This window comes from Salvelinus alpinus, chromosome 8 (genome assembly GCF_045679555.1).
Source record: "Salvelinus alpinus chromosome 8, SLU_Salpinus.1, whole genome shotgun sequence".
NCBI classification, from domain to species: Eukaryota; Metazoa; Chordata; class Actinopteri; order Salmoniformes; family Salmonidae; genus Salvelinus; species Salvelinus alpinus.
In genome coordinates this window covers 13,561,069-13,581,633 of record NC_092093.1, presented here as the reverse complement: position 1 = coordinate 13,581,633, position 20,565 = coordinate 13,561,069, and the positions used below count along the sequence as shown (strand labels likewise).

Here is a 20,565-nt window from a genome sequence, read left to right as displayed (position 1 = left end):
CTCCACTCACTAACACTCAGTCTCTCTCCTCCTCTCACTAACACTCAGTCTCTCACTAACACTCAGTCTCTCACTAACACTCAGTCTCTCTCCTCCACTCACTAACACTCATTCTCTCTCCTCCACTCACTAACACTCAGTCTCTCTCCTCCTCTCACTAACACTCAGTCTCTCACTAACACTCAGTCTCTCACTAACACTCAGTCTCTCTCCTCCACTCACTAACACTCAGCCTCTCTCCTCCACTCACGAACACTCAGTCGCTCTCCTCCACTCACTAACACTCAGTCTCTCTCCTCCACTCACTAACACTCAGTCGCTCTCATCCACTCACTAACACTCAGTCTCTCTCCTCCACTCACTAACACTCAGTCGCTCTCCTCCTCTCACTAACACTCAGTCTCTCACTAACACTCAGTCTCTCACTAACACTAAGTCTATCACTAACACTCAATCTCTCTCCTCCTCTCACTAACACTTAGTCTCTCACTAACACTCAGTCTCTCTCCTCCACTCACTAACACTCAGTCTCTCTCCTCCACTCACTAACACTCAGTCTCTCTCCTCCACTCACTAACACTCAGTCTCTCACTAACACACAGTCTCTCTCCTCCACTCACTAACACTCAGTCTCTCACTAACACGCAGTCTCTCACTAACACTCAGTCTCTCACTAACACTCAGTCTCTCTCCTCCACTCACTAACACTCAGTCTCTCTCCTCCTCTCACTAACACTCAGTCTCTCACTAACACTCAGTCTCTCACTAACACTCAGTCTCTCACTAACACTAAGTCTATCACTAACACTCAGTCTCTCACTAACACTCAGTCTCTCTCCTCCACTCATTACCACTCACTCTCCTTCACTCACTAACACTAACACACTGTCAGACCCATGCAAAATGAGCTCTAGTTTGGAGTGAAAACTCTTGAGAAGTTGCCATCACATTATTTTGTTGTTATTTCATCAATCTTTGGTTCTGTATCATCGTAGTAGTGCTTGTTTTGCAGTCAGTGGACTTTTTTTTACAAAGTACTTTCTTTAAAAAAATGGATTGCTGTATGTGTGTCTGGGCAGTAGTCCTGGCTTGGATCTCTGTGTGTGTGTGTGTGTCTCATGGGTAGCTTGTGTGTGTGGTTGGTGGGTGGGTGGGTGGGTGGGTGGGTGGGTGGGTGGGTGGGTGGGTGGGGGGAGGGTGGGTGAGTGAGTGGGTGGGTGTGTGTGTGTGTGTTTTTGTTTCACTGGGTTTTGACTGTGTGTGTGTGTGTGTGTGTGTGTGTGTGTGTGTGTGTGTGTGTGTGTGTGTGTGTGTGTGTGTGTGTGTGTGTGTGTGTGTGTGTGTGTGTGTGTGTGTGTGTGATTGTGTGATTGTGTGCCCACGTGTGTGTTAGGTCAAAACTATACATGTGTTCTAATGTACTGTACCAGGACATTTGCATGGTTTCCTACCTGCGTGCCTGTGTGTGTGCGTATGTGGTGTGTGTGTGTGATGCTTGATGGCGTGCGTGAAGGCGAGTGACCTATCCTGTGGCTTTCTCCAGGCCTCACGGAGAGAGTTCAGGGCTCACCTGGATGAGGTCATCACGCTCAAGTCAAGGTACTCTACCTTGGACCAGGTAAACCCCCCTTACCTTCTATCTATCCCCCTCCCCCTTACCTTCTATCTATCCCCCTCCCCCTTACCTTCTATCTACCTCCCTCCCCCTTACCTTCTATCTACCCCCTCCCCCCTTACCTTATATCTACCCCCTCCCCCTTATCTTCTATCTATCCCCCTCCCCCTTACATTCTATCTACCCCCTCCCCCTCCCATGTACCTTCTATCTATCCCCCCCCCTTACCTTCTATCTACCTCCCTCCCCCCTTACCGTCTATCTACCCCCCTCCCCCTTACCTTCTATCTACCCCCTCCCCCGTATCTTCTATCTATCCCCCTCCCCCTTACATTCTATCTACCCCCTCCCCCTTACCTTCTATCTAACCCCATCCCCCCTTACCTTCTATCTACCCCCTCCCCCTTATCTTCTATCTATCCCCCTCCCCCTTACCTTCTATCTACCCCCTCCCCCTTATCTTCTATCTATCCCCCTCCCCCTTACATTCTATCTACCCCCTCCCCCCCTTACATTCTATCTACCCCCTCCCCCTCCCCCTTACATTCTATCTACCCCCTCCCTCTTACCTTCTATCTACCCCCCCCCTACATTCTATCTATCCCATCCCCCTCACCTTCTATCTACCCCCTCCCCCTTACCTTCTATCTACCCCCTCCCCCTTACCTTCTATCTACCCCATTCCCCTTATCTTCTATCTATCCCCCTCCCCCTTACATTCTATCTACCCCCTCCCCCTCCCCCCTACATTCTATCTACCCCCTCCCCCTTATCTTCTATCTATCCCCCTCCTTACCTTCTATCTACCTCCTCCCCCTTACCTTATATCTACCCCATCCCCCATTACCTTCTATCTATCCCCTCCCCCTTACCTGCTATCTAGCCCCCCCTTACCTTCTATCTACCCCCCCCACATTACCTTCTATCTATCCCCCATTACCTTCTATCTATCCCCCCCTTACCTTCTATCTATCCCCCCCCCTTACCTTCTATCTACCCCCTCCCCTTACCTTATATCTATCCCCCTCCCCTTTGCCTTCTATCTACCCCCTCCCCTTACCTTCTATCTACCCCCTCCCCCTTATCTTCTATCTATCCCCTCCCCCTTACCTTCTATCTACCCCCTCCCCCTTACCTTCTATCTATCCCCTCCCCCTTGCCTTCTATCTACCCCCTCCCCCTTACCTTCTATCTATCCCCTCCCCCTTACCTTCTATCTACACCCTCCCCCTTACCTTCTATCTACCCCCTCCCCTTTGCCTTCTATCTACCCCCTCCCCCTTACCTTCTATCTATCCCCTCCCCCTTGCCTTCTATCTACCCCTCCCCCTTCTATCTATCCCCCTCCCCCTTACCTTCTATCTACCCCCCCCCTTTACCTTATATCTATCCCCACCCCCTTACATTCTATCTACCCCCTCCCCCTTGCCTTCTATCTACCCCCTCCCCCTTGCCTTCTATCTACCCCCCTTACCTTCTATCTACCCCCCCCCCCTTGCCTTCTATCTACCCCCTCCCCCTTGCCTTCTATCTACCCCTTCCCCCTTACCTTCTATCTACCCCCCCCCTTACCTTCTATCTACCCCTTCCCCCTTACATTCTATCTGTCCCCCTCCCCCCTACCTTCTATCTACCCCCCACCCCCCTTACCTTCTATCTACCCCCACCCCCTTACATTCTATCTATCCCCTTCCCCTTTGCCTTCTATCTACCCCCTCCCCCTTACCTTCTATCTATCCCCTCCCCCATACCGGCATGCGGGCCCCGCTCCCCAACATGGACACAGCTACAGTCACCACACAGCACTAGGGCCTCATAGAATCCAGTTAAAGACAGCTGTCAGGTCAGACATCCAGAGGTAGATAGACAGACAGGAAAGAGGGCCAGGGTCCACAGCCCACAGAGGTCTCACCATCTCAGGCAGACTGCCCTCTGCAGCTCCCCTGTGTGGTGATGCAGTACTGGAGCTCATCTACAGGACATAGAGACTGTAGGAAAGAGAGGGAGGATGTACATTAGGAGAGGCAGGATGGAAACAGAGGGTATATATTGACATAGAAACACACACTATGAAAAGGTTACATTTAGGAATTTGGCTCACAGAGTAGTATGGGTAGTGTAATCTTGCTAGGCAATTTGGCTTGTTCTGTTCATACCAACACATATCTCTCATCATGCATTTTAACAGAGTGTGTCCATCCACAGCAAAGCCCATACAGTAGAGTACTTTTCACTAGGGTTGTAAATAGATAGTGTTCAGTAGAGTTGAAGATCGATAGTGTTCAGTACAGTGGAGTTAGAGAGGATAGTGTTCGTTACAATAGGGTTGGAGATAGTGTTCAGTACAGTAGGGTTGGAGATAGGATAGTGTTCAGTAGGGTTGGAGATAGGATAGTGTACAGTAGGGTTGGAGATAGGATAGTGTACAGTAGGGTTGGAGATAGGATAGTGTACAGTAGGGTTGGAGATAGGATAGTGTACAGTAGGGTTGGAGATAGGATAGTGTACAGTAGGGTTGGAGATAGGATAGTGTACAGTAGGGTTGGAGATAGGATAGTGTACAGTAGGGTTGGAGATAGGATAGTGTACAGTAGGGTTGGAGATAGGATAGTGTACAGTAGGGTTGGAGATAGTGTTCAGTACAGTAGGGTTGGAGATAGGATAGTGTACAGTAAGGTTGGAGATAGGATAGTGTACAGTAGGGTTGGAGATAGGATAGTGTTCAGTAGGGTTGGAGATAGGATAGTGTACAGTAGGGTTGGAGATAGGATAGTGTACAGTAGGGTTGGAGATATGATAGTGTTCAGTAGGGTTGGAGATAGGATAGTGTACAGTAGGGTTGGAGATAGTGTTCAGTACAGTAGGGTTGGAGATAGGATAGTGTTCAGTACGGTTGAAGATAGGATAGTGTACAGTAGGGTTGGAGATAGGATAGTGTTCAGTAGGGTTGGAGATAGGATAGTGTACAGTAGGGTTGGAGATAGGATAGTGTACAGTAGGGTTGGAGATAGGATAGTGTTCAGTACGGTTGAAGATAGGATAGTGTACAGTAGGGTTGGAGATAGGATAGTGTTCAGTAGGGTTGGAGATAGGATAGTGTACAGTAGGGTTGGAGATAGGATAGTGTACAGTAGGGTTGGAGATAGGGTAGTGTACAGTAGGGTTGGAGATAGTGTTCAGTACAGTAGGGTTGGAGATAGGATAGTGTTCAGTAGGGTTGGAGATATGATAGTGTACAGTAGGGTTGGAGATAGGATAGTGTACAGTAGGGTTGGAGATATTGTTCAGTACAGTAGGGTTGGAGATAGGATAGTGTTCAGTAGAGTTGGAGATATGATAGTGTACAGTAGGGTTGGAGATAGGATAGTGTACAGTAGGGTTGGAGATAGTGTTCAGTACAGTAGGGTTGGAGATAGGATAGTGTTCAGTAGGGTTGGAGATATGATAGTGTACAGTAGGGTTGGAGATAGGATAGTGTACAGTAGGGTTGGAGATAGTGTTCAGTACAGTAGGGTTGGAGATAGGATAGTGTTCAGTAGAGTTGGAGATATGATAGTGTACAGTAGGGTTGGAGGATAGTGTCAGTAGGGTTGGAGATAGGATAGTGTACAGTAGGGTTGGAGATAGGATAGTGTACAGTAGGGTTGGAGATAGTGTTCAGTACAGTAGGGTTGGAGATAGGATAGTGTACAGTAGGGTTGGAGATAGGATAGTGTACAGTAGGGTTGGAGATAGGATAGTGTACAGTAGGGTTGGAGATAGGATAGTGTACAGTAGGGTTGGAGATAGGATAGTGTCAGTAGGGTTGGAGATAGGATAGTGTACAGTAGGGTTGGAGATAGGATAGTGTACAGTAGGGTTGGAGATAGTGTTCAGTACAGTAGGGTTGGAGATAGGATAGTGTACAGTAGGGTTGGAGATAGGATAGTGTACAGTAGGGTTGGAGATAGGATAGTGTACAGTAGGGTTGGAGATAGGATAGTGTACAGTAGGGTTGGAGATAGGATTGTGTTCAGTAGGGTTGGAGATAGGATAGTGTACAGTAGGGTTGGAGATAGTGTTCAGTACAGTAGGGTTGGAGATAGGATAGTGTTCAGTACGGTTGGAGATAGGATAGTGTACAGTAGGGTTGGAGATAGGATAGTGTTCAGTAGGGTTGGAGATAGGATAGTGTACAGTAGGGTTGGCGATAGGATAGTGTACAGTAGGGTTGGAGATAGGATAGTGTACAGTAGGGTTGGAGATAGTGTTCAGTACAGTAGGGTTGGAGATAGGATAGTGTTCAGTAGGGTTGGAGATATGATAGTGTACAGTAGGGTTGGAGATAGGATAGTGTACAGTAGGGTTGGAGATAGTGTTCAGTACAGTAGGGTTGGAGATAGGATAGTGTTCAGTAGGGTTGGAGATATGATAGTGTTCAGTAGAGTTGGAGATATGATAGTGTACAGTAGGGTTGGAGATAGGATAGTGTACAGTAGGGTTGGAGATAGTGTTCAGTACAGTAGGGTTGGAGATAGGATAGTGTTCAGTAGGGTTGGAGATATGATAGTGTACAGTAGGGTTGGAGATAGGATAGTGTACAGTAGGGTTGGAGATAGTGTTCAGTACAGTAGGGTTGGAGATAGGATAGTGTTCAGTAGGGTTGGAGATATGATAGTGTACAGTAGGGTTGGAGATAGGATAGTGTACAGTAGGGTTGGAGATAGGATAGTGTTCAGTAGGGTTGGAGATAGGATAGTGTACAGTAGGGTTGGAGATAGTGTTCAGTACAGTAGGGTTGGAGATAGGATAGTGTACAGTAGGGTTGGAGATAGGATTGTGTTCAGTAGGGTTGGAGATAGGATAGTGTACAGTAGGGTTGGAGATAGTGTTCAGTACAGTAGGGTTGGAGATAGGATAGTGTTCAGTACGGTTGGAGATAGGATAGTGTACAGTAGGGTTGGAGATAGGATAGTGTTCAGTAGGGTTGGAGATAGGATAGTGTACAGTAGGGTTGGCGATAGGATAGTGTACAGTAGGGTTGGAGATAGGATAGTGTACAGTAGGGTTGGAGATAGTGTTCAGTACAGTAGGGTTGGAGATAGGATAGTGTTCAGTAGGGTTGGAGATATGATAGTGTACAGTAGGGTTGGAGATAGGATAGTGTACAGTAGGGTTGGAGATAGTGTTCAGTACAGTAGGGTTGGAGATAGGATAGTGTTCAGTAGGGTTGGAGATATGATAGTGTTCAGTAGAGTTGGAGATATGATAGTGTACAGTAGGGTTGGAGATAGGATAGTGTACAGTAGGGTTGGAGATAGTGTTCAGTACAGTAGGGTTGGAGATAGGATAGTGTTCAGTAGGGTTGGAGATATGATAGTGTACAGTAGGGTTGGAGATAGGATAGTGTACAGTAGGGTTGGAGATAGTGTTCAGTACAGTAGGGTTGGAGATAGGATAGTGTTCAGTAGGGTTGGAGATATGATAGTGTACAGTAGGGTTGGAGATAGGATAGTGTACAGTAGGGTTGGAGATAGGATAGTGTTCAGTAGGGTTGGAGATAGGATAGTGTACAGTAGGGTTGGAGATAGTGTTCAGTACAGTAGGGTTGGAGATAGGATAGTGTTCAGTAGGGTTGGAGATAGGATAGTGTACAGTAGGGTTGGAGATAGGATAGTGTACAGTAGGGTTGGAGATAGGATAGTGTACAGTAGGGTTGGAGATAGGATAGTGTTCAGTAGGGTTGGAGATAGGATAGTGTACAGTAGGGTTGGAGATAGGATAGTGTACAGTAGGGTTGGAGATAGGATAGTGTTCAGTAGGGTTGGAGATAGGATAGTGTACAGTAGGGTTGGAGATAGGATAGTGTACAGTAGGGTTGGAGATAGGATAGTGTACCGTACATCCCTCCCCATGCCTCTCTAGAACTCCTCCACTGTTCATTCTCTGTCATTCATTACCCATCTAGTCGTGGTGTGTCTGTGGGGAGGGGAGCATTTATTTTAACATTGTTGTTGTCAATGTATGTGATTTTGTTCATGTCTATGAGAAGAGGTGCACGTGAATGTCCTTGTACCAGAGAATAGGTGTGTGTGTGTGGGGGTGGGTGGGTGGGTTCCACAGTAGCATACAGTCAGTAAAACCAGAGGAAGTGCTGAAGGTTAGCCCTGGAGAAGTCTAGAGTAGTAGTGTGGAGCAGAGAGCAAACCAGGGACATCTCTCCCTCTCTCTCTCCCGCCCCTCTCTCCCTTAATCCCTCCCCCTCTTCCTCCCCTCTCTCCCCCTTAGACGCTGCTCTGGGAATTGAGTCTTGTCTTTGGAGAGCTACAGAAGAACTCCTCCTCTCCCCTTTCTCCCTCCCTTCTCCCTCCCCTCTCTTCTATCCCTCTCCCCTGTGGGACAGGTCATTGGTAGAGGAGGTTGGAACTCCTCCTCTCCTCACTTCCCCTCCCCTCTCCTCAACTCTGCTCTCCTCAACTCTTCTCTCCTCTCCTTTTCTCTCCTCTTCTTCCCTCCTATCATCCTCTCCCCTCCTCTCATTCTCTCCTCCCCTCCCTGCCCAATGTCACAGCCCTCTCCTCTTCCTCTCCTCCTAAATCTTCCTCTTTGCATAATTTGTCTTACAGTGCCTTTGTTTTTCTGCTGAGCTCAGCACAGAAACACAGAAACAGTCCCCTCATCTCCTCGAGCCGCTTCTAAACCTCGTCTATTATTGGTCCATTGATTTACCCCCGGCAGCCGTCGCCGTCCACTAAGAGATCTTTCTCCCTGATCCAGCCACCGCACTCGCCACTTGCTATACCTCCCAACCCCTCCCCACGTTCCTCCACCTCTACCCACCCCCCCGCCATTGATCTCCGTGGCCGATCGTCATGACAACCCATCGTCAGGCCGTTTTAGGGTGTTTCCGCAGCGACTATCAGGTTGCCGTGTAAAGCGATTAGGGTTGTTGGCAGATGTGTGTGTTTGTATTCTTGGCACTCTGCATTAGGTAGCTGTATTGTCAGGGTCTAGCCCAATGCAAGCTCTGCTACACACACACACAGAAACACACAGACAAAGTTACTCAGCATATTCACACATGGTGTATCAACAGTTTACTCAAACAAATACACCTACACATACATACCGTGCGTTCGGAAAGTATTCAGACCCCTTGACTGTTTCCACATTTTGTTACATTACCGCCTTATTCAAAAATGGATTCAATTGTTTTTTTCCCTCATCAATCTACACACAGTACCCCATAATGACAAAGCAAAAACAGATTTTAAGACATTTTTGAAAATGTATAAAAAAACTACTGAAAATGACATGTACATAAGTATTCAGAGCCTTTACTCAGTACCTTGTTGAAGTACCTTTGGCAGCGAGTACAGCCTCTAGTCTTCTTGGGAATGACACTACAAGCTTGGCACACCTGTATTTGGGGAGTTTCTCCCATTCTTCTCTGCAGATCCATTCAAGCTCTGTCAGGTTGGATGGGTAGCGTCGCTGCACAGCTATTTTCCATGCTTCACCGTAGGGATGGTGCCAGGTTTCCTCTAGACGTGACGCTTGGCATTCAGGCGAAAGAGTTCAATCTTAGTTTCATCAGACCAGAGAATCTTCTTTCTAATGGTCTGAGAGTCTTTAGGTGACTTTTGGTAAACTCCAAGTGGGTTGTCATGTGCCTTTTACTGAGGAATGGATTCTGTCTGGCCACTCTACCATAACGGCCTGATTGGTGGAGTGCTGCAGAGATGGTTGTCCTTCTGGAAGGTTCTCCCATCTCCACAGATGACCTCTGGAGCTCTGACAGAGTGACCATCAGGTTCTTGGTCACCTCCCTCAGGTTCTTCTCCCCTGATTGTTCAGTTTGGCCGGACGGCCACTTCTAGGAAGAGTCTTGGTGGTTCCAAACTTCTTCAATATAAGAATGATGGAGTCTATTGTGTTCTTGGGGACCTTCAATGCTGAAGACAGTTTTTGGTACCCTTCCCCAGATTAGTGCCTCAACACAATTCTGTCTCGGAGCTCTACGGACAATTCTTTCCTTTGGTTTTTGCTCTGACATGCACTGTCAACTGTGGGACCTCATATAGACAGGTGTGTGCCTTTCCAAATCATGTCCAATCAATTGAATTTACTACAGTTGGACTCCCAATCAAGTTGTAGAAACATGTCAAGGATGAACAATGGGAACAGGATGCACCTGAGCTCAATTTAATGTCATAGCAAAGGGTCTGAATACTTATGTAAATAAGGTATTTCAGTTTTTATTTTAATACATTTGCAAAGATTTCTACAAATGTTTTTGCTTTGTCATTATGGGGTATTGTGTGTAGATTGATGGGGAAAACATTTATTTAATACATTTTAGAATAAGGCTGTAACGTAACAAAATGTGGAAAAAGGGAAGGGGTCCGAATACTTTCTGAATGCACACACACACACACACACACACACACACACACACACACACACACACACACACACACACACACACACACACACACACACACACACACACACACACATACACACACCTACACTTACACACACACCTACACTCACACACACATACACACACCTACACACACATACATATTCAGCAGTTTTTCTACACTCTGCAGTGTGTGTGTGTGTGTGTGTGTGTGTGTGTGTGTGTGTGTGTGTGTGTGTGTGTGTGTGTGTGTGTGTGTGTGTGTGTGTGTGTGTGTGTGTGTGTGTGTGTGTGTGTGTGTGTGTGTGTGTGTGTGTGCACGTACAGCATGTCTGTACAGTATGTCTGTCTTTAAGTACTGTGAGTTTTGTAGTGTCTGTCTTTAAGTACTGTGAGTTTTGTAGTGTCTGTCTTTAAGTACTGTGAGTTTTGTAGTGTCTGTCTTTAAGTACTGTTTTGTAGTGTCTGTCTTTAAGTTCTGTGAGTTTTGTAGTGTCTGTCTTTAAGTTCTGTGAGTTTTGTAGTGTCTGTCTTTAAGTTCTGTGAGTTTTGTAGTGTCTGTCTTTAAGTACTGTGAGTTTTGTAGTGTCTGTCTTTAAGTACTGTGAGTTTTATAGTGTCTGTCTTTAAGTTCTGTGTGTTTTGTAGTGTCTGTCTTTAAGTTCTGTGTGTTTTGTAGTGTCTGTCTTTAAGTTCTGTGTGTTTTGTAGTGTCTGTCTTTAAGTTCTGTGAGTGTTGTAGTGTCTGTCTTTAAGTTCTGTGAGTTTTGTAGTGTCTGTCTTTAAGTACTGTGAGTTTTGTAGTGTCTGTCTTTAAGTACTGTTTTGTAGTGTCTGTCTTTAAGTTCTGTGAGTTTTGTAGTGTCTGTCTTTAAGTTCTGTGAGTTTTGTAGTGTCTGTCTTTAAGTTCTGTGAGTTTTGTAGTGTCTGTCTTTAAGTACTGTGAGTTTTGTAGTGTCTGTCTTTAAGTACTGTGAGTTTTATAGTGTCTGTCTTTAAGTTCTGTGTGTTTTGTAGTGTCTGTCTTTAAGTTCTGTGTGTTTTGTAGTGTCTGTCTTTAAGTTCTGTGTGTTTTGTAGTGTCTGTCTTTAAGTTCTGTGAGTGTTGTAGTGTCTGTCTTTAAGTTCTGTGAGTTTTGTAGTGTGTGTGTGCAAACTGTTTGAATGATGTGAAACCTGTACTAGAAACTCTGTCTACATGTGTATGTTATATTTTGCATCACTCACATCATGTTTACACTTCTCTTTCTCAATTGTCCAAGGAAAGAGAGGGATTTGAAGGGAGGGAGGGAGGGAGAGAGGGAGAAAATGTGCTTCTGCTCTCAACCTCTCTCTCTCAACTACTTACTCTCTCACTGTCTCACCTGCATGCTGCTCACTCTCTCACCCACACACTCTCTCACTCTTTCATCCTCTCACCCATTGACTCTTACTCTCTCAATTCAATTCAATTCAATTCAAGGGGCTTTATTGGCATGGGAAACATGTGTTAACATTGCCAAAGCAAGTGAGGTAGATAATATACAAAAGTGAAATAAACAATAAAAATTAACTCTCTCTCTCTCTCTCACTCTCACTCTCACTCTCACTCTCACTCTCTCTCTCTCTCTCTCTCTCTCTCTCTCTCTCTCTCTCTCTCTGTCTCTCTCTCTCGCTCCTCTCTCTGTCTCTCTCTGTCTCTCTCTCTCTCTCTCTCTCTCTCTCTCTCTCTCTCTCTCTCTCTCTCTCTCTCTCTCTCTCTCTCTCTCTCTCTCTCTCTCTCTCTCTCTCTCTCTCTCTCTCTCTCTCTCCATGGTTTTCTGATGGTATATCGCTTGAGGAAGTTACTTCAGCGCTTGTCTCAGTGAAGTTGCGTTTTTTGTCTTCCCACCTGCGTCTCACCCTCTGTCCATTCTTGGTACCACCAATGTATTAGCATCCTCCACCGTTCTCATACGGTTACACCTAAATATTACATGAATGTTGAGGAGCAGTTAGCCTGATCACTGACCTGATCCCCCTTCCAGTTAGTATAATTACATTATGGACAGATGTGTTAACAAGTCTAAAGAATAAGAACAGATTTGCTGTTTAAGGTTGACTTTTGAAATGGTTCCCTCACAGACTGATGGGATACTGTATATTTAATGAGAGAAACACCCAGTGTGTTGTTTTGTTGTGTAGTACAGCTTCTTGGGTACTGTATATGGTCATGTTTGTGTAGTGTGTGTAAAAGTCCACGTTGAACATCCTGTCAGAGAAAGGCACACCTGTAATGTACTGAATATCATCACCTAGTTGTTGATTGGTAGTGTGCATTTCTGCTTTGTTATTCATTCTGCAAGTTGATCTCACTATGTCTTGTTGTAGCCTTAGTACCTCTCTCCCATCCCCTCCTCTCTCTCTCTTTCATCCCCCCTCCCTCTCTCTCTCTTCCCCAAACCGTTATTTCTTCTCCTCTTTTGTCTCACCTCTCTCTCTACCTCTCTCTTCTCTCCTCTTTCTCTCTCACTCTATCTACCCCCCCTCTCTCTCTCTCTCTCTCTTCTCTCCTCTTTCTCTCTCACTCTATTATATACCCCCCCTCTCTCTCTCCCTCTTCTCTCTCACACTCCCCCCTACTCTATCCCTTCTCTCTTTTGCTAGCTGTTGATTGTTGTTCCTCGTGTCTCTCTCTCTTGTTGTCTCTGTTGTTGTGTTGTGGTACAGTACTGATGCATCCTGGGAGTTGATGTTCACTGATGCCTGTGATGATGCTTTATCTCCTACTAGCTCCAGTGTAGGTTGGAGGGGCTTAAAGATGATCGCAGGAGCCATAGGACCTTCAGCTCTCGAGTAACTATCCCCCCACCCCTTCCCCTGCTGCCCTCTGTTTCTGGCTTCTTCTCTGTTACTCTCGCGCTCTCGCTCTCTCGCGCTCTCTCTCTTTCTCACTCTCTTTCTCTGTCTCTCGGGCGCTCTCTCTCTTTCTCACTCTCTTTCTCTGTCTCTCGCGCTCTCTCTCTTTCTCACTCTCTTTCTCGCTCTCTCGCGCTCTCTCTCTTTCTCACTCTCTTTCTCTGTCTCTCGGGCGCTCTCTCTCTTTCTCACTCTCTTTCTCTGTCTCTCGCGCTCTCTCTCTTTCTCACTCTCTTTCTCTCTCTCTCGCTCTCTCGCGCTCTCTCTCTTTCTCACTCTCTCGCTCTCTCTCTCTTTCTCACTCTCTTTCTCACTCTCTTTCTCTGTCTCTCGCGCTCTCTCTCTTTCTCACTCTCTTTCTCTGTCTCTCGCTTACTCTCTTTCTCTAACATGCTCTGCTTTTAGTAGCTGTATCTAGTGTTGCTGGATGTCTGTAGATGTCATCACTCTGCTCCAGTAGTGTTGCTGGATGTCTGTAGATGTCATCAATCTGCTCCAGTGGTGTTGCTGGATGTCTGTAGATGTCATCACTCTGCTCCAGTAGTGTTGCTGGATCTCTGTAGATGTCATCACTCTGCTCCAGTGGTGTTGCTGGATGTCTGTAGATGTCATCAATCTGCTCCAGTAGTGTTGCTGGATGTCTGTAGATGTCATCACTCTGCTCCAGTAGTGTTGCTGGATGTCTGTAGATGTCATCAATCTGCTCCAGTAGTGTTGCTGGATGTCTGTAGATGTCATCACTCTGCTCCAGTAGTGTTTCTGGATGTCTGTAGATGTCATCAATCTGCTCCAGTAGTGTTGCTGGATGTCTGTAGATGTCATCACTCTGCTCCAGTAGTGTTTCTGGATGTCTGTAGATGTCATCACTCTGCTCCAGTAGTGTTGCTGGATGTCTGTAGATGTCATCACTCTGCTCCAGTAGTGTTTCTGGATGTCTGTAGATGTCATCACTCTGCTCCAGTAGTGTTGCTGGATGTCTGTAGATGTCATCACTCTGCTCCAGTAGTGTTGCTGGATGTCTGTAGATGTCATCAATCTGCTCCAGTGGTGTTGCTGGATGTCTGTAGATGTCATCACTCTGCTCCAGTAGTGTTGCTGGATCTCTGTAGATGTCATCACTCTGCTCCAGTGGTGTTGCTGGATGTCTGTAGATGTCATCAATCTGCTCCAGTAGTGTTGCTGGATGTCTGTAGATGTCATCACTCTGCTCCAGTAGTGTTGCTGGATGTCTGTAGATGTCATCAATCTGCTCCAGTAGTGTTTCTGGATGTCTGTAGATGTCATCACTCTGCTCCAGTCAGTGTTTCTGGATGTCTGTAGATGTCATCAATCTGCTCCAGTAGTGTTGCTGGATGTCTGTAGATGTCATCACTCTGCTCCAGTAGTGTCTGGTGCTGGATGCCCCTGCTCCGTAGGGCGGATGTCGGAGTCACACTCTGCTCCAGTAGTGTTGCTGGATGTCTGTAGATGTCATCAATCTGCTCCAGTAGTGTTTCTGGATGTCTGTAGATGTCATCACTCTGCTCCAGTAGTGTTTCTGGATGTCTGTAGATGTCATCAATCTGCTCCAGTAGTGTTGCTGGATGTCTGTAGATGTCCTCACTCTGCTCCAGTGGTGTTGCTGGATGTCTGTAGATGTCATCACTCTGCTCCAGTGGTTTTGCTGGATGTCTGTAGATGTCATCACTCTGCTCCAGTGGTGTTGCTGGATGTCTGTAGATGTCATCACTCTGCTCCAGTAGTGTTGCTGGATGTCTGTAGATGTCATCACTCTGCTCCAGTGGTGTTGCTGGATGTCTGTAGATGTCATCACTCTGCTCCAGTGGTGTTGCACTCTCTCTTTCTCTTTTTTTCTGTTCTTTCTCTCTCTTTGTCTCTTAGTTCCCTAGTTTAGCTGCAGTCTTGTCTGGTATTTTTGCTTTTCTCTGGGCTGGGGTACCATGCTATGCCTCCCTCCATCCCCCTCTCTCCTCTCCCTCTCTCTAGCTGTGTGGTACCCAGCGGTGTTGCCGTAGTTCTAGTGTGTGTGTGTGGGGGGGGAGGGGCGGGCGGGGGGTGTACATCTAGGGAGCTTCTGTCATTGTTTTCTGGGGGGAGGGGCTCCATTTGTTTCCATGCATCACTCTCTCCCCATTGGCCAGGGCAGTCAGGGGTCCTCACCAGGGCAGAGCCACATAGACAGTGGAGCAGACAGACAGACAGACAGACAGACAGACAGACAGACAGACAGACAGACAGACAGACAGACAGACAGACAGACAGGAATAGAGACTGACAGACAGACAGACAGGAATAGAGACAGACAGACAGACAGACAGACAGACAGACAGACAGACAGACAGACAGACAGACAGACAGACAGACAGGAATAGAGACAGACAGACAGACAGGAATAGAGACAGACAGACAGAGAGACAGACAGACAGACAGACAGACAGGAATAGAGACAGACAGACAGACAGGAATAGAGACAGACAGACAGAGAGACAGACAGACAGACAGACAGACAGACAGACAGACAGACAGACAGACAGACAGACAGACAGGAATAGAGACAGACAGGAATAGAGACAGACAGACAGACAGACAGACAGACAGACAGACAGACAGACAGACAGAATATAATAACTAAAACTGATCATAACTCCCTCCCACCCCAACACACACACACACACACACATATTCTCAGAGTGTGTGAGGGTTTTGCGTACTATACCGCGTCCCTCTAATCACTCCCTCTGTCTCCTCTTCTCTAGTCTCTAGATACACTACCGGTCAAAAGTTTGGACACACCTACTCATTCAGTGGTTTTTCTTTACTTTTACTATTTTCTACATTATATAATAATAGTGAAGACATCAAAACTACGAAATAACACATATGGAATCATGTAGTAACCATAAAAGGTGTTAAACAAATCAAAATATATTTTATATTTCAGATTCTTCAAATTAGCCACCGTTGCCTTTGGTTACAGCGTTGCTCACTCTTGGCATCATGAGTGAGTAGGTGTGTCCGTTTGACTGCTACAGTAGCATTACACAAGCGTTAGTAAAGCGTTAGTAAAGCGTTAGTAAAGCGTTAGTAAAGCGTTAGTAAAGCGTTAGCTTAGCGTTCTTATAGAATCAGATGTTTTCAGAGAAATGCATCCTTCCTGCACCACACTGTCAGTACTGCACATTTACTGTTATAGCTATTTACCCTGTTAATAGATCTGTTATTATCAATGTTTAATCAATGTGTTGTTGACTTGATCCACTATATATATCCGTTCATTTAACTCATCTATTATATCTTTGAAATTAACTCTTCTATTTTAGCTCAGTTAAATTAATCCAACCGCTATCACTGTAACAGGCACGGTCAGAGCTAAGTGTAGGGTCTCAAACTCTTCCTCTGTCACTGTAACAGGCACGGTCAGAGCTAAGTGTAGGGTCTCAAACTCTTCCTCTGTCACTGTAACAGGCACGGTCAGAGCTAAGTGTAGGGTCTCAAACTCTTCCTCTGTCACTGTAACAGGCACGGTCAGAGCTAAGTGTAGGGTCTCAAACTCTTCCTCTATCACTGTAACAGGCACGGTCAGAGCTAAGTGTAGGGTCTCAAACTCTTCCTCTATCACTGTAACAGGCACGGTCAGAGCTAAGTGTAGGGTCTCAAACTCTTCCTCTATCACTGTAACAGGCACGGTCAGAGCTAAGTGTAGGGTCTCAAACTCTTCCTCTATCACTGTAACAGGCACGGTCAGAGCTAAGTGTAGGGTCTCAAACTCTTCCTCTGTCACTGTAACAGGCACGGTCAGAGCTAAGTGTAGGGTCTCAAACTCTTCCTCTATCACTGTAACAGGCACGGTCAGAGCTAAGTGTAGGGTCTCAAACTCTTCCTCTATCACTGTAACAGGCACGGTCAGAGCTAAGTGTAGGGTCTCAAACTCTTCCTCTGTCACTGTAACAGGCACGGTCAGAGCTAAGTGTAGGGTCTCAAACTCTTCCTCTGTCACTGTAACAGGCACGGTCAGAGCTAAGTGTAGGGTCTCAAACTCTTCCTCTGTCACTGTAACAGGCACGGTCAGAGCTAAGTGTAGGGTCTCAAACTCTTCCTCTGTCACTGTAACAGGCACGGTCAGAGCTAAGTGTAGGGTCTCAAACTCTTCCTCTGTCACTGTAACAGGCACGGTCAGAGCTAAGTGTAGGGTCTCAAACTCTTCCTCTGTCACTGTAACAGGCACGGTCAGAGCTAAGTGTAGGGTCTCAAACTCTTCCTCTGTCACTGTAACAGGCACGGTCAGAGCTAAGTGTAGGGTCTCAAACTCTTCCTCTGTCACTGTAACAGGCACGGTCAGAGCTAAGTGTAGGGTCTCAAACTCTTCCTCTGTCACTGTAACAGGCACGGTCAGAGCTAAGTGTAGGGTCTCAAACTCTTCCTCTGTCACTGTAACAGGCACGGTCAGAGCTAAGTGTAGGGTCTCAAACTCTTCCTCTGTCACTGTAACAGGCACGGTCAGAGCTAAGTGTAGGGTCTCAAACTCTTCCTCTGTCACTGTAACAGGCACGGTCAGAGCTAAGTGTAGGGTCTCAAACTCTTCCTCTGTCACTGTAACAGGCACGGTCAGAGCTAAGTGTAGGGTCTCAAACTCTTCCTCTATCACTGTAACAGGCACGGTCAGAGCTAAGTGTAGGGTCTCAAACTCTTCCTCTGTCACTGTAACAGGCACGGTCAGAGCTAAGTGTAGGGTCTCAAACTCTTCCTCTGTCACTGTAACAGGCACGGTCAGAGCTAAGTGTAGGGTCTCAAACTCTTCCTCTGTCACTGTAACAGGCACGGTCAGAGCTAAGTGTAGGGTCTCAAACTCTTCCTCTGTCACTGTAACAGGCACGGTCAGAGCTAAGTGTAGGGTCTCAAACTCTTCCTCTATCACTGTAACAGGCACGGTCAGAGCTAAGTGTAGGGTCTCAAACTCTTCCTCTGTCACTGTAACAGGCACGGTCAGAGCTAAGTGTAGGGTCTCAAACTCTTCCTCTGTCACTGTAACAGGCACGGTCAGAGCTAAGTGTAGGGTCTCAAACTCTTCCTCTATCACTGTAACAGGCACGGTCAGAGCTAAGTGTAGGGTCTCAAACTCTTCCTCTGTCACTGTAACAGGCACGGTCAGAGCTAAGTGTAGGGTCTCAAACTCTTCCTCTATCACTGTAACAGGCACGGTCAGAGCTAAGTGTAGGGTCTCAAACTCTTCCTCTATCACTGTAACAGGCACGGTCAGAGCTAAGTGTAGGGTCTCAAACTCTTCCTCTATCACTGTAACAGGCACGGTCAGAGCTAAGTGTAGGGTCTCAAACTCTTCCTCTATCACTGTAACAGGCACGGTCAGAGCTAAGTGTAGGGTCTCAAACTCTTCCTCTGTCACTGTAACAGGCACGGTCAGAGCTAAGTGTAGGGTCTCAAACTCTTCCTCTATCACTGTAACAGGCACGGTCAGAGCTAAGTGTAGGGTCTCAAACTCTTCCTCTGTCACTGTAACAGGCACGGTCAGAGCTAAGTGTAGGGTCTCAAACTCTTCCTCTGTCACTGTAACAGGCACGGTCAGAGCTAAGTGTAGGGTCTCAAACTCTTCCTCTATCACTGTAACAGGCACGGTCAGAGCTAAGTGTAGGGTCTCAAACTCTTCCTCTGTCACTGTAACAGGCACGGTCAGAGCTAAGTGTAGGGTCTCAAACTCTTCCTCTATCACTGTAACAGGCACGGTCAGAGCTAAGTGTAGGGTCTCAAACTCTTCCTCTATCACTGTAACAGGCACGGTCAGAGCTAAGTGTAGGGTCTCAAACTCTTCCTCTGTCACTGTAACAGGCACGGTCAGAGCTAAGTGTAGGGTCTCAAACTCTTCCTCTATCACTGTAACAGGCACGGTCAGAGCTAAGTGTAGGGTCTCAAACTCTTCCTCTGTCACTGTAACAGGCACGGTCAGAGCTAAGTGTAGGGTCTCAAACTCTTCCTCTGTCACTGTAACAGGCACGGTCAGAGCTAAGTGTAGGGTCTCAAACTCTTCCTCTATCACTGTAACAGGCACGGTCAGAGCTAAGTGTAGGGTCTCAAACTCTTCCTCTATCACTGTAACAGGCACGGTCAGAGCTAAGTGTAGGGTCTCAAACTCTTCCTCTGTCACTGTAACAGGCACGGTCAGAGCTAAGTGTAGGGTCTCAAACTCTTCCTCTATCACTGTAACAGGCACGGTCAGAGCTAAGTGTAGGGTCTCAAACTCTTCCTCTGTCACTGTAACAGGCACGGTCAGAGCTAAGTGTAGGGTCTCAAACTCTTCCTCTATCACTGTAACAGGCACGGTCAGAGCTAAGTGTAGGGTCTCAAACTCTTCCTCTGTCACTGTAACAGGCACGGTCAGAGCTAAGTGTAGGGTCTCAAACTCTTCCTCTGTCACTGTAACAGGCACGGTCAGAGCTAAGTGTAGGGTCTCAAACTCTTCCTCTGTCACTGTAACAGGCACGGTCAGAGCTAAGTGTAGGGTCTCAAACTCTTCCTCTGTCACTGTAACAGGCACGGTCAGAGCTAAGTGTAGGGTCTCAAACTCTTCCTCTATCACTGTAACAGGCACGGTCAGAGCTAAGTGTAGGGTCTCAAACTCTTCCTCTGTCACTGTAACAGGCACGGTCAGAGCTAAGTGTAGGGTCTCAAACTCTTCCTCTATCACTGTAACAGGCACGGTCAGAGCTAAGTGTAGGGTCTCAAACTCTTCCTCTATCACTGTAACAGGCACGGTCAGAGCTAAGTGTAGGGTCTCAAACTCTTCCTCTATCACTGTAACAGGCACGGTCAGAGCTAAGTGTAGGGTCTCAAACTCTTCCTCTATCACTGTAACAGGCACGGTCAGAGCTAAGTGTAGGGTCTCAAACTCTTCCTCTGTCACTGTAACAGGCACGGTCAGAGCTAAGTGTAGGGTCTCAAACTCTTCCTCTATCACTGTAACAGGCACGGTCAGAGCTAAGTGTAGGGTCTCAAACTCTTCCTCTATCACTGTAACAGGCACGGTCAGAGCTAAGTGTAGGGTCTCAAACTCTTCCTCTATCACTGTAACAGGCACGGTCAGAGCTAAGTGTAGGGTCTCAAACTCTTCCTCTGTCACTGTAACAGGCACGGTCAGAGCTAAGTGTAGGGTCTCAAACTCTTCCTCTGTCACTGTAACAGGCACGGTCAGAGCTAAGTGTAGGGTCTCAAACTCTTCCTCTGTCACTGTAACAGGCACGGTCAGAGCTAAGTGTAGGGTCTCAAACTCTTCCTCTGTCACTGTAACAGGCACGGTCAGAGCTAAGTGTAGGGTCTCAAACTCTTCCTCTGTCACTGTAACAGGCACGGTCAGAGCTAAGTGTAGGGTCTCAAACTCTTCCTCTGTCACTGTAACAGGCACGGTCAGAGCTAAGTGTAGGGTCTCAAACTCTTCCTCTGTCACTGTAACAGGCACGGTCAGAGCTAAGTGTAGGGTCTCAAACTCTTCCTCTGTCACTGTAACAGGCACGGTCAGAGCTAAGTGTAGGGTCTCAAACTCTTCCTCTGTCACTGTAACAGGCACGGTCAGAGCTAAGTGTAGGGTCTCAAACTCTTCCTCTGTCACTGTAACAGGCACGGTCAGAGCTAAGTGTAGGGTCTCAAACTCTTCCTCTGTCACTG

General features: G+C 46.8%; 1 protein-coding gene across 16 annotated transcripts in view; it reads left to right on the top strand.

Moving 5' to 3' along the window:
- LOC139582565 (gephyrin) overlaps window positions 1–20,565 on the top strand; it is a 154,757-nt gene that overhangs the window by 114,043 nt on the left and 20,149 nt on the right. For 9 of the 16 annotated variants that reach the window (XM_071412683.1, XM_071412674.1, XM_071412670.1 and 6 more), the window contains 2 exons: window positions 1,544–1,618; window positions 12,769–12,831. The exons of 4 other annotated variants lie outside the window; for them this stretch is intronic. In XM_071412683.1, the coding sequence (XP_071268784.1) occupies window positions 1,544–1,618; window positions 12,769–12,831 (138 nt within the window). The remainder of the gene's footprint in view (window positions 1–1,543; window positions 1,619–12,768; window positions 12,832–20,565) is intronic. 3 more of the 16 variants (XM_071412675.1, XM_071412676.1, XM_071412677.1) reach the window with 2 other exon arrangements.